General features: G+C 43.7%; 1 protein-coding gene across 3 annotated transcripts; it reads right to left on the bottom strand.

Annotated features, from left to right (window-relative positions):
• Positions 1-289: 289 nt before the first annotated feature.
• On the bottom strand, positions 290-13,768 carry wipf2a (WAS/WASL interacting protein family, member 2a). 3 transcript variants are annotated; one of them, XM_062544266.1, is made up of 8 exons: positions 13,623-13,768; positions 11,276-11,469; positions 10,229-10,361; positions 9,221-9,355; positions 8,029-8,622; positions 5,905-6,165; positions 3,607-3,708; positions 290-3,103 (listed from the first exon to the last, which is right to left on the bottom strand). In XM_062544266.1, exons 2-8 carry the CDS (start codon positions 11,336-11,338, stop codon positions 3,060-3,062), a joined length of 1,332 nt encoding a protein of 443 aa, XP_062400250.1. In that variant the 5' UTR covers positions 11,339-11,469; positions 13,623-13,768; the 3' UTR covers positions 290-3,059. The 3 variants fall into 3 exon arrangements, with proteins under 3 accessions (XP_062400250.1, XP_062400252.1, XP_062400251.1); XM_062544268.1 differs by lacking the exon at positions 13,623-13,768 and adding an exon at positions 12,054-12,194; XM_062544267.1 differs by lacking the exon at positions 13,623-13,768 and adding an exon at positions 11,965-12,156.
• Positions 13,769-14,534: the final 766 nt, after the last annotated feature.

The following is a 14,534-nucleotide window of genomic DNA, read 5'->3' as shown; positions in this document are numbered from 1 at the left end:
CAATGCAACTTTGGTGAAGTTGACACTTTTTTTTCACATTATGATATTGTGAAAGGTCTGAGGTGACTATAGGGCTGGTGGATCGTATACAATGTCAGACAATAGATGGAGCTATGGTAGCAGACATGTGACCCACATTACATGACAATGAAGGCTTAGACAATGGTCCCCATTGAGAAGAAGCTTGCAGTTTGTTACTAAAACAAGATTCTCCATTTCATTTAGGGAAAACAGGCAATTCAAACATTATTCCACTTGCCAGAAATTATGACACTCCAGTAGATATGAATTTCCCCCCAAAATCATGTATTTTATTTTGAATGATAAAACATTGATAGATATTATGAGTGTAAAGCTAGGATAAGCATGGCTGACAAACACCAAACAAAAGCAGGTGAACATTTCAGAGGAAAGGAAGAACTCTGGCCCTCTGATCTCACAAGACATTCAGCGCTGATATGTTTGCATCAACGTCACTTCACGAGTGACAACGGTTTCTCACATTACCTCAAACTCCTGTGATCTCTTTCAGTATTCTCAAGAGCTAGGCTATATTACACGACTTTACATTATTAAAAACAAATATTGGCTAAGATAAGCATTTTGCATACATTGTACATATTACTGTTTTTTTTCTTGAACTTTTATTTTCCTGCTGTCACAATTTTTAATTATTATTACTACTACTATTAATGTTGCTGAATATATGTAGCAAAACATACATGTACCGATATAACTTCAGACAAATTTAAGGCATCAATAAGCCTACAAGGGCTGCTGTGACCTCATAGACCAACACACTGAACAGGTCCTATGGGTCTCTGAGTATATCATTGGAATGGCATGTACAACACAAAGGTGGGTTTACAATGGCAAATATTTCATGGAGACTGGAGACTGGGACAACACCAGTTAAGATCTGGCCGGCTGTCATGCTTGAAGGTTACAATTGGTCAACAATCACCTGGCAAATTGGTAAATGGTTTCATTGGCAAAGGAAAAGAAATAAAATAAAAAAAACAACAACACTGTTTGCAAGCTAATAAATCATCCCTTATTTCCCTCATATCAAAGGGAGAACACAATGCCCCTTATTAACCATAATTTAACACAAATGTCATAAATCAAAAAGGGGTGTCTGAAAAGCCTGAATAATAGTACAATTCTTAACATGGCTACCCACAGATGTACATGAAAGAGGAATGTTTTTTGGAATCTAAAGCTGTGCTTGTTGTGTCTATAACAATCAGAGAGTAGTCACGTGCTGATTTTACAGTCACATTTTTCATGCAAGGAGTGACTGGGAGCTAAGGGCATCATCGCCCCCTAGTGGGTGAAGGCTGTACAAAAAGCATGGACTGCCATCCACATCCCTTGCTAATTCACATTAAATTAGGGCAATCTGCTTGGCAAGTTGGGCCTTGGAATGTGAATTCATTCACCGCATCTTGGGAATGTCAATGCCATAGAAAGCAGCAATAATAGTCAATATAGTGTTAAGGCTAATCAAGGAGAACATACAGCTTTGTCCCTATAGTGTGTTCAGCCACATATTCGTAAACAATATCAGTTCACCCCTGGAAGGACCAACTCTGTGACAGAAATGCTTAGAATAATTACAGAAAAAAGGAATTTAAATTGGACACTGCTTAGTGTTACGCATCTCTATCACGCCATGTTAGCATCAATGTATAGATTAGCCATTCAAGGTTTAGCAATTGTGTCATAGTAGAAATCCAAATATTGACACTATATTATAGATTTGAGCATACCAGCCTGAACTCTGACACTAGGAGTAGCCTACAGTATGTTTAATCTTAGATTTCAATGTCAGTTATTCATTGTCAGTTTATTCCACCGAAGTGGTAATGAATATTATAGTGTTTACCTACTCAAGTGGATCATGAATATAAAGTCAACTAAATGCAGTCAAAAAAAAAAAGTGTGTCATTTCTAGTTTGTACACATTTTAACATTGTGCAAATATTTCTTGACAAACAACTCAAGGAACCAAGCCTGAGCTTACAACCCAACCACTCAACAGACACAAACTGAATCCCTCCTTTATACAACGAGCAACAAATGTCCACCAGCGGAACGAGTTTTTGGCATGCGTGCCACCGCCCCACTATATGACCCTATATCTGTGCAGTGGAGGGGGGGTGTGAGGTAAACGACAGGACCCACAGCGCTGCTGTGTCAAAAGGTCTAACCGTGGTGTCCTAGTGTCATGTGTGTCAACAATGACAGGGGAAGAGGAAGTGACATCGTCTTCGTCGTCGTCGTCATCATCATCATCAAATATTGACAAAGAACTCGAAAGGCAACTTGTGATCTTTGTTTTGTAAAAAGGAATGATTGTCCCACAGTGAGAACCGTTGTGAAGATGACGGTCCGGTAAAACAATGCAACGAAAAACAGAAAACAAAGCAAAACAAAACAAAAAAAAAAAATAATCAGATTAGGATTAGGTTCCACATTTTCCATCTCCAAGTTCCCTAAGATCATCAGCCCTTTTCTTTCTTGGGAAGCACGTGACGATCTAGCTGATAAGTGCTTCAAAATCATAAATAGCTACGTTTTCATGGCCAAGCAGTTGACAAGCTGATGGACCTGTCTACTACAGCTACGCTGTGGCCAAGTATGATTTCCATGTTAGAGGAGGCCAACACTGTTGGCCTAAGCAGAGTGAAGTCTGTGTTTGTTTGTTTGTTTTTTTATCTTCAAGTGATCTATAGTGTGCAGTTGGTGCAGTTCAAGAGCACAGTTGTTGTTTTTGTCCAAAGCCGAGTCAAAAACAGGGTCAGAAAATGATTGTCTTGTCTCTAGCTGGTGGTCAAGAGGGTTTCTCGAGTTAAACAGTCTGCATAGTGAGAGTAAAGAACAGTGACGGGAGGTAGGAAGTGGATGAGACAGAGAGAGAGAGAGAAAGAAGGAGAGAAAGAGAGAGAGAGAGAGAGTCGGATTGACTCAAGAGAACGATTACTCCTCCTTTAAGGACTGAGGGAGCGGTGCATTGGTTTATCTCCTAGAATCCTCGTCCAGAGTCGTGACGTTGTTCACCTCATAATTGGAGGTGCTGGGGGGGCCCCCCTGATCATACCTAGAGGAAGTGACAAAAACACATCCTTCAATCTTCCAGCAATGTATATTGAAACACTGACACCGTCAGAAATCAGAATCCACCTTATTCGTGAAACCCTACTTCCGTCCCGTTCCAATCTTGCGTCCATTCAGTTGACATAACAACATAGTGCAGTCTTAGCAGGTTAACTAGAATATTCTTCAACTTAAATTTCTTTCAAAATGTTGACAATTATGCACTCAATATGAATATTCTATACAATATATGACAGAGAGAAAAAAAATACATAACTTTACTTTTGCATGGCTTAGGATGTCAGGCACTGTCTACCATCACATTATAAATCAATACAACGAAACTTTGCGGTCATTATTATGCATTTCTGAATACTGAAGTCTACTGGCGATGCCCTGAATATTGTGGATACACAATCAACTCTGTGACCTAAGGCAAAAACGTCCTCTAGCTGTTCAAACAAATACTATTCTCTCGCTCTCTCTCTCTATCTCTTGCTCGCTCACCTTTGCCTGCTTTGCTTGGATACACCTTGGGAAAGTGCACAAACTCCTCGGGAGGCGGGAGGTCATCAATGGAATGGAAATTGAACTTGGATTCAAAGTCATCTGTTGGGGGAAGGAGGGAAGGACACAATGAGATTGAGGAAAACCTGTAGACCAGAACCACCGTCTAAAACAGGTAGAGTATTCCTGGGTAGTGTGGTGTTAATGTACAAGGCTTATCAGAAGGAAGTGGTTGACTGTTTGACTGTGGGTGGGGTGTTTTGCATGCGTGAAAGAGACAGAGAAAAAAATGACAGGATATGCTGTGGCCATGTTTTCCCTGATGGGATAAACAGATCTGGTGCATTTCAATAGAATTTAAGAGGCTTTAGTTTGATGACATAAACTTGTTACTATAGCCACCAGTCAAATAGGGGAGGAGTGAAGCAATCACTCACACGGTAACTATATCTACTTCCTCAAGGTCAGGTAAAAGCAGCATTTAAGGGTCAAAAACAAAAGGTAAGCAGATAACACCATTAACAACTCAATAGGCTCAGATAAAAAGCTGGCCAGCGTCTCAACTGGTGCCTTTAGCTGATGTACTTAAAAATGATATGCTGTGGATTGTTCACATAATATTCCATCCCCCAACCACAACACTACTTGATCCCACTAGCCATTCCAAGGCTAGGCACTAACAGGTGTGTTTGTTTATATCCTGTCCTTTATATGAAGATAAATAAAATTTAAAGTAGGCACTGAACAGCACGCGGCAGGTATAATTGTAATCACCAACAGAAACGGACCTTTAAAAACCAACAAATTGATGCACAGTGTTGCTTTCATACTGGGCCTACAATCACAATTCCCATCAGAGACTGCACCTTAATTATGGCAATAAAGGAACAGTACATCTGCACCACATGCATTTACTGTGTCTTACCCACATTGTGAATTAACCTCATAGCTGAAGAAAGTTTGCAAAATGAATATATAAGCCACGGCTCATATTGTGGAAAATGAAAACACGCATCTAATCTCTTCCCATTAGTCGTCTGACCTCCCTATAGTAGGGGTCAACTTCACCAAAGGAAGGGAGCAGTGTGCCAGAGCTGGGCGGCTCTTTAGCTCCGCCAGTAAACAGCTCAGGAGAGCCCACAGTAAGGTCAAAGGTCAAGCTCCTGGCAGACCACAGTATGGGACGGTTTTATGTGGAGTCCAGCGCTGCCTGGAAACTCTTATCTGAACATGCGATCACTAGGCTCTCAGGACAATGAGGAAGTGAACACGCATGAGATTTGAATTCCTGAGGAGGTTATTTTGCCTAGAGTGTTATTTTCGACCCGGGTAGGAGCACTTTGCCACTGTGAATGAATGGCTGGCTGGTTGGAACACTGGTGCAGGCCTCTATTGTTCTTACGCTCAAGAAAAACGGTACGGTTCAGGTTCCTGGTTTAGGGTGTGGCACAACAAGGTGCAGATTTCAGAGGTCGACTGACTTCTGAAGTGGTTCATGTAGCTTGAACAGATGAACAGACTCGATGTATATACAGTAATAAACAGCACATTTCAAGTGTGATTATTTCAAGACTGTAATCTACTGATAAACACGTGTGTATGTGTTGATGTTGTATGTCTAATGATCCTGAGGTTGTGTCTTCCAGTGATTTTGTTTTCATACAGTGTAGGTGTGCAGTAATTCAGAAGCTTGTTTTTGCTCTTCCACTGCAACACATTTTCATGTTTACAAATTCACAGATGTGCACCTACTTCTACTCCGAGCAGATAATCTTTGTCCCTGCTATTCCTGATTTCTAATCCAAACATTCAAACATTAGAATGATGGCTGAGCACACACGAAAGCTATTCTAAGCGTAAACATAAACAATCCATGAAGTGAAACCCTGCATATTTAAAGCAAGTTTTCAGTTGGACAATGACATGCCATGACAAGGCATGAAAGGTGAATTGGGCCTAAAGTCTAGTTTAACCTTCATGGCTGTGGCCTTAAGTCTAGTTCAACTTTAAAATGATGCATAGGCAGTTCTCACAGATAGAGTCAATATTAATTTACATTGTGTACTTGTACTGATGTTCATTAATAAATCACTGTCCCTATCTAAATAAAAAAATAATAAATAGACTCAACTCTATGCAAAAAAAATGCCTATTTTAAGAGCTTTTTGTGGGAAATATGACAACAAGGCCTCATGTGACATCAATCTACATTTAAAGCACACCCCCTGGTACCTCCTGTTACCCCCCTGGTACCCCCTGATACCCCTTGGTACCCCCTGCCTCGGTGAGGACACTGACCTGCAGCGCTGCTGCTCCTGGAGTGGCCCGTGGAGTGGGAGTTGCCGTTTCGGAAGGGTGGGGGCGGCGGGGGGGCCTGGCCCGGAGTCCGAGAGGAGAGGGGCGGGGCTTGTGCTGGGGTCCGAGAGGAGAGGGGCGGAGCAGCCTTGGCCCGGGAGGGGGTCTCGGAGCTGCTGTTGCTGTGCCCTCGGTAAGGGGGCGGCGGAGGGGGTGCGTCACGGTTGCCGTTTCGGTTGTTGTTGGATGGTGGAAGCTGAGGAGCTGTATTTGGGGGGGGGGGGGGGGGGACGACACACACACACAAACAAATGGATTATGGCATCTGTGTTAATCATGTAGAATCATCCCACATGTTATCCATAAAGTAAAGACTATGTTGTATATTGTATGCCAATACTGCATCATCATCAACATCATCAACATCATAGCCCAACACAGTGTACGGATGCATACTTCATTCAAATCACTGCTTAGTAACATGTGTGTAGGGGCAAATCCTCACTGGAAACCCACTTTTCCAGTAGCCCACTCCAGCTGGCATACTGGAATTTCCTAGAGGTCTAGATGCCTCGGCGCTAACGCCTAATCCTCCTTCCTACCATAAACATGTTGACTTACTTACACCAGCAGCTCAGTGCCCTTTTATTTCACTCCCAGAGTTGAACAAACTGGGCATTCCAGCAATCAAAACTCATTCAATTGTTTCATCTGTTTTGAGTACAATATTGTGCCAGCTGTATATTTTGGTTGGAATGGTGAATGGCAATAATATTCGTCGGGACTATTGTGACACTTCCTGACAGGACTGAGAGAGAGAGCAGCGAGCTCAACAACACACCCTGTAGTCAGACTAAACTGATGCATAACCCTCTCAATATAAACGACAAGCTCTGCTGAGGAGTGTTTACGATCTGGACCAAACCACTGTTGCAAGAGTTTTCCAGCTTCTAGGCTACATTCAACTTGTAAAGACTTAGCTAATGTGTGTGAACATGTACTCTATGTAATACAACACTCAAATATTTTTTTGAGTCTTTTCTGAAGTTATTTCAGAAGAACTGGTCCATATGTGAGCTTCCTGCAATGCACTGTGCATACAGTATATACATGATACAGCTCTTGATATGCACAAAGCCCTCGGCATTCATATTCAAAAGAGAGGAAGGGAGCACACATGACACAAGAGGGGATCTAAGAGCAACAAAACAATAGTAGAGGGAGACTACAGAATACGGGCAAGTAAGGAGCGGACCGTCCACCATCACGACCAAGCGAAGGTAGGCTGCATGGAATGTCGGAATATTCCGGAGGCCTGCGGAATGCAGCAGAACCAGGAGGTCTTGCCGTGAAAAACACATCCAACCAGTAAGCAAACCTTCTCTCTGAACAAGTGCCCTGCTGTTTGAGGTCAAACATTCCCTTTCTCCAGCCATACTACACAAAGGCAGTGATGAGTCAGTGATGAAGTCAGTCACATATGCAGAGAACACGTGAAGAAATCACGTCAACAGGGACTTTTTTTAGCCACAAAAAAAGCGAGCACCTCTTGGACAGTCATTCGACAAGCTTTGAAGACAATTCCTATTAACCCTAGTAACAAAGTAGGCATCTCTGACTTGTTGAAAAAGGGGTTGAATTTTAATATGCAGGCACCTGGATCTATTCATCTATTCCCTTTCCACAGGTGTATAAAAGCAAGCTCTTAGATTATGAAAGCAGATTGCATGGTGCTTGATTAATACACCACGAACGTGGTGCCTGAAGATTAAGCAAAGGTGCCTTGTCAACATCCACAATGCAAACATTCACTTTGCAGCAGGGCTAACCCAGGCATGCAACTGAAGGATCTTGTTTGTTATGCTGTAGCAATTAGCTTCCACTCTAATCTCTAATCAACGGAACTGGCTGCACCAGACCAGAGCAGACCAGACAGGATCAGTGGTGCGTATATTCAAAACACTGTCTTCCAAAACTGTTTTTACGCTCTGCAAACTGTTTACAGAACCCTTTAGTTGCACCTCATGTATAGCCTGGCTATAAGACAGACATTTGTGTGACTGGCCGTCAAACAAAGACGGCGTGTGTGTGTGTGTGTGTGTGTGTGTGTGCTGCCGGCGGCCGTACCTGCTCTCCGTCCGGGTGGATCCCGAGCGGGCGGCGGCGGGCGTCCCCCCTGGTTCGAGGGCGGCGGGGGTGGCGGCGCCTGGGTCCGGCCGTGGCCGCCGTGGTTGCGGAGGTGCAGCGAGTTCCTCCGCTGCGGGAGCTCGGGGGCCGGGTCGCCGTTGGAGGGGTTCCGGTAAGGCGGCGGGGGCGGCGGAGGGGTGGAGTTGGAAGACGAGTTGGAAGACGAGCGTGAGAGGGGAGGGTTCCGGGAGTGGCCCGAGGAGTGGTGCGGCGGCGGCGGGAGGGGCTTGTCCCGGCTGTGGGAGGAGCTACTGGGAGGCTTGGGGCCGGGCGCGGGATTGGGTGCTTGGTTGCCGCGGCGACCGATGGGCGGCGGCGGAGGAGGGCCGGAGGCGCTGTGCTTCATCCCTCCCGCGTGCGACGAGGGCCGCGAGATGTCGGGCAGGGAGGGGCGCTGGGAGCGGGGCTGGGGCGGGGGCGAGGAGCGGTCGTTGTCGCTGTGGCGACCGGCGGGGGACGCGGCTCGGCCGGGTGGACGGGGAGCAGAGGGCCGTGAGCCCGGGGGCCGGAGCGCTGATCTGCCCACAGTACCATCTGTAGGAGCACAAACAACACAACACAACACAACACAACACACATACATCAGTAACCACATCAACACGTTGTAATCACTCATGAAACACAACATATGGCATCACAACACAACACAACACAAACACACATCAGTATATTTTAACACATCAGTATATTATAACACATTATAATCACTCTCATGAAACACAACATATGGCATCACAACACAACACAAACCAGTATATTATAACATATCATAATCACTCCCATGAAACACAACATATGGCATCACATTCACATTCAAGAGAATGGGAGCTTTCTGCCACTGATTTGGCACTCTCAAAGGGCAGCAATTCAGGCAAAAAAGCCAAATCATAATTGAGCTAAAACTATTATTTATGGCTTTGCCTGAGACGTCATGTCTGCATCCCATGTACTGAGCCAGGACTGTGTACAAACAAACATTTTTTTTTTAGCTCTGGCACTGAGCGGGCAGCTCGTGGACTCCACCCTTAAGAGGATAGTCAGCTCATAAGCTGTAGAGTAGAGACTAAACGTTTGTCAAACTGACAAAATGACAGATTACAACTGGTAAAATCCCCAGCTAGGGAACACTTGCCTCCAGCTGGCCGAAGCTTGGGCATTCCTCCGGCAAACAGGCCTCCCATGGGCATCGGTCCTCCGCCAAAGCCACCTCCGCCACCTCCACCTCCGCCTCCGCCTCCTGAGGATCCACCTCCACCTCCTCCAGATTCTGCCGAAACATTACACATACACACCTTGTTTACCACCCCCTTCGATGTCCACAATGTCCAATACACTTTTTGCAGCATTAGATAGATAGATGATAGACAGATAGAAACTTTACTGATCCCCAAGGGGAAGTTTAAGGAACAGTCAATAACAGTTGAACAGTTGATAACAGTTGATAACAGGAATTGAACTGGAATTGAAACTGAACAATAACGGACAAATCGAAAGCATCTGTTTTCAAGGATAGAGTTCACAGTGTATAGGTCATGGAGATAATGTTTTTATAAGTCATGCAAAAGTGAGGAAATACAGGTCCCATTTACAGGTACTGCAGGCAGCCAGCCAGCGAACCAACCCCAGAGTGCTGATGAATCATTAGCCAGAGAAACGCTGGGTGTCAACCACCGTTTTGTGTCATTACACAGTAGCGAGCGAGCGAGAGAGAGAGAGAGAGAGAGAGAGAGAGAGAAAGAGAGAGAAGAGAGAAGAGAGAGAGAGAGAGAGAGAGAGACCATTGTGAGCTCGAGCTGTACTGTAGATCAGCTGAAGGACTGAGTCATGGAGTGTGCTGGGACTACAAGCGTGGTTCACTCTAATGGTACAGAGACTACACAGCCTTGTACCCACTGGAATCTGGCCATTCTACCCCTACACCATCAGAATCAGACATCACCTTAGCCTTGGAGTGCTCTCATGGATAAGCAAGTCTAGTAAATGAATAATTAACGGTATATATCATACTTTACTTAATATCTGTATAATAGTCTGCTTCACTTGATTTTGTTTGAGAGAAAATTGCGTATTTTTCTAATATTTATTTCTTTAAAAAGGAGGGGGGCAGAAAATGTATATCTAAAACGACAGTGAGACTTACTACTCTCGATGATGGGGGCACTCCTGTCATTGACCTGCACCTTCTTGAGTCTGGCCCCTTTGTGGATGTCACTTAATAGCGCCCCTCGGCCTTTGGCTTCGTCTCTGTTGAGTTTGGGGGGTGTCGTGTTTGCCTAAGAGAGACATCCATTTAAGACATGTAGACAGCAGTAGATTTGAAATAATAATAATAATAATAATAATCATCTATTTTTAGACTAATTTCACAGTTTCTATAATGTCAGTACAATCTTGTTTACATTGTAGGAATCACATACTTTTACACATGTTCAATTATATCTCAACATGGTCAAAATCATGACTATAGAGTTTCATTTTAGCATGGGGATTCCTCCATAAAAGACGTGTCTTGACTTTACTTTTGAGGCAAAAAAAACATCACTCATATGACAGCCATCAACCTTTGATGAGACCTGAAATATCCTCTGGGATTTTTGTTTCTTAGTATTACTCCTGTTAGGGGATTTGTATTATGTGGCTAAGGTTCTTTCTAGCCGGCAAAACATGTTTAAACAGCCTACATTCAAAAACAAAATGTGAGGTGGAAAAGATGGCTCATGTCTACATGCAATGCAGTGCAATTGTAATAAAGTGTCTGCTAAACAAATTGACGCTATTAATGCCACAGAGCCAGTGAAACCGCCATCATGGAAACAGCAGCTCACAATTCAGTACTCTATTTGTGAACTTAAAAGGTTCATACTGGGATGTCATTGACATGCAAAGTAGTTTTGCATTTCACAAACATTCAGCGTCATGGAATTAATCACCTCTATTTCCTTCTAACGCTTATAATGTACAAACTAATTATTGAACATAGCTTTTTCTGTATCATATTCAAATCATATTCAAAGTCTACAATGACACCATAAGACCAAGAAAACAGACAATACAAAAGCAACACACGAGAAACTCAATACTGCCATCATGTAAATGCTTCTCAATGTGTGCTTTTGCGACCAGCACGTGGGAGTAGCTTGAGGGGTGCTGCTGCTGCGGGGGCTGGCGTGCAGTGCAGTGCACTGACCTGGTTGAAGGTGGGGGGTGGAGGGGGTCCCGGTGGGGGAGGGGGTGGAGGAGGGATGGGCATCCTGCCGTCCCGGTGCCCTCACTGGGCAGCGCTCAGGTCAGGTCGGGTCGGGTCGGGTCAGGTCAGGTCAGAGGCTCCCGACGTCTGCGCTCGCAATCTCGCCCGACCGCTCACAGACACCTGGGCCACAACTGCGGACATGGAGGAAGACCGGGTTACAGCATCTGGACAAGGACTGTGTGTGTGTGTGTGTGTGTGTGTGTGTGTGGGCACTTGGCAACACAAGCAACGATAGAGTATCATAATAAAGCACTATCAAAAGCATGAAACACGTGGCTATGGTTACGGTTATGGCATTTAGCAGATGCTTTTGTCTAAAGCGACACACAAATAACACAACAATACAATCTTTAAATTTAACATTAACAGCAACCATTTAAAAGTTGATAATAACACATTGAGGAGAATAGCAATAATAAACCACCAATGTCAATTCAATCAACAGCTTAATGAAAAGAACTAAATACTGTAATATACAAACCATAACACATAAGAAATGCTTAAACACTTAATCAAGTGCACCTCGAACAGATATGCCTTTAAACTCCTCTTGACTAAAGACATTTCTGAGACATCAAATCTATTTCATAGAACCGTGATACACCAACAGAACATATTTGACCTACATAGATTGCATCCATCTGCTGAAGCACAGCTGTCCACAGGTGTTAGTTACACTCCAGCCATTATTATGAAGAGGAGAAAGTTTATGTACCAGGTTAGACAAAAAGTCCTGGGCTGAAGCCACAGCCAGCTCACAAGGGGGATATGCCTCCCACCCTGCTCATGTTGGATAGTCAGCTAAATCCCTCTCAATGGTTCCCAAAACCTGCGCTGTCTGCTGTCTGCCCTGGCTGCTGTCAGTTGTTTCAGTGAGTCAAACTTCCTATTTTCACACCCATGACCCTCCCTCGCCTACATCGTTGCTGGGCTGACTGTCAGAACAGGTTTCTCTGAAGAAATGATACCTGCCCACGACCATCAATACCTGATGGAATGTCACCAGGCCAGCTCGCTTTTCCAGTAGGTGTGTGGCATGACTTGAACAACACCAACGTGATTGGCCAACACACACAATAAGTCTATTTGCATACCAGTTCAGCATGCTGATAGAATTTAGGCTACTTGGTGAGACATCATAAGAATAACTTCAGACTTACATTTTGGTTGCATGAACAAACAAATAAAATTAATATTCAATGCAACCTAATGCAATGAAAATGGTCCCAAATATGCGATGTTCCGAAAACCGGTTTAGTCATGTGGGAGGTTAAAAAATTGAGATACTTCATTCAGTCTCACTACAAGTATGTACACGCACGGTGCAAGGTACACAGGCGATCCTAACAACAGAGCCTAACCAGATAAACCCTGTAACTTGCATGGCCCACTTTCTTTTCACAATTCCAAAACAAGCAGTTTTGCAGATGAAGTAGCTCGGCTACATGTTTAGGATTTGACACGCAGCTTTGCATAGACTAGCCAATAGCCAACTCACAAAACATTCGGAATGAAGGAAGAGAGATGGGGGGGGGGGGGGTTTGGTGAAACATTCAGGTCCTGGTATGACGTTAACGCAAGTTAAGGAAAATCCGTCTGGCACGACATTTTCATAGTCTCACCAATGTCGTCAGCTGATGCTTAAATAAAAAGAGGTCAACTCCATAAATATGGCCTATCGCATATTAGACAACTAGACAAGTTTGACAAACAGCCTACAACCACAAAAAATAATGTCAATTCAACTGCCCCTAAAAGTGTAGGCTACTGATATGGGAAGGACAGCATATGAAGATATGTATGCTATTTCATGGCAACAAAATATTCTCACTTGAAGCAACATTCAAACAGGACCACGGCATAGCATGCACTATCCCACACTCGTCATTTGAGGGACAGTTTTAGCTTGTCAAATACATTGAAGGTGTGCAAAATATGCACTATCTGTGGTGGCACGAACCTGCGAACAACAATAGTCTACAGATTACCTAAGGGTCTGTTTTCAACCTATCTGCTACATCGATACCATCACGCTGTCAACGACGCACCATCGGCTACATTAGCTAGCATGGCTTTTTTTGGAACTTCAATAATACAACACAAAACCACAAGATACAAAAAGATAGAATGTAACTATTCCAGTAAACATATGCCTGTCAAACTAGCAACTTCCAAAGTCGAAACAAAATAACGAGCTAGCTGGCAACAACTGTGATTGTAACCGACCATTCCACACAACACAGCACATTGACACATATGCAAAGATTGTATTAGGCCTACTGACCGTCATGGTGATAATTAGTAGAGGATGTATGGAATCGGCGCAGTATCAGGCCGAAGTGAGTGACAAATCTGGCACAGTATAAAGTTTAGGGCTACTTGCCACTACGTCTCGCGCACTTCGTGGCTCCTCCGTCTATGCTCCGAGTTCTCAGAAACCCGGAAATTGGTGATCTGTTCAAAATGGAGGCAGACTGCCGAATAACCCCGAAGAGTTGACGGGGGAAATAATGAGAAAAACAGCGACATCCTTTGCCCACGCTCACCTATATACCGCAGGTTAGGTTTATAGGCTGTTTAATGGGACGTGCTCAAATCACACAATGTTGTAGCTTAAGACAAAAAAATAGGCTATGTGGAGTCAAGCCTACAGCAGCACTTTAAAGTAGGCTATGCTGAAGAAAATGCATGCTACAATTCTGTCTCAGACAAGTGTGACATGGGTCTGTAAAACAATATAGGCTACCATTCCATCGCTTAGGGGGGTGTATTATTTTTCCCTGTAGTTTGAGTTTACATAGTTTGGCCTTTTCAAACGGGTGCATATATGTAGGCCTAGGCCTACAGCATGCCTGTAACTGCATAATGTAGCCTATTGCATTTTGTTCACTTTTAATACAAATTGATGGGAGTGCAAATTCACATAGCCTAGGACAACCAGAGAGCGAACGAGAGAGAGAGAGTCTCTTCTCGATGTGCATATCAAGGAATTCTACCTCCTGATAGGCTACAATAACATTTAAACTCAAACAATGAGTCAGTGTAATAATCTGCTACACTGCAAATAAATCGCATAAAGTGATATTAATCTACATTAAGATAAAAACTAGTGCTTTCACATAATATCATTTTGATTTAGTTTAGTGAGAGTTTGGCTTATTTTAAGACTTCTGATCAAATTCCAAGATCCAATCAT

Source organism: Sardina pilchardus, chromosome 1 (genome assembly GCF_963854185.1).
Source record: "Sardina pilchardus chromosome 1, fSarPil1.1, whole genome shotgun sequence".
Classification (NCBI taxonomy): domain Eukaryota; kingdom Metazoa; phylum Chordata; class Actinopteri; order Clupeiformes; family Clupeidae; genus Sardina; species Sardina pilchardus.
This window is presented reverse-complemented; position numbering and strand designations above follow the sequence as displayed.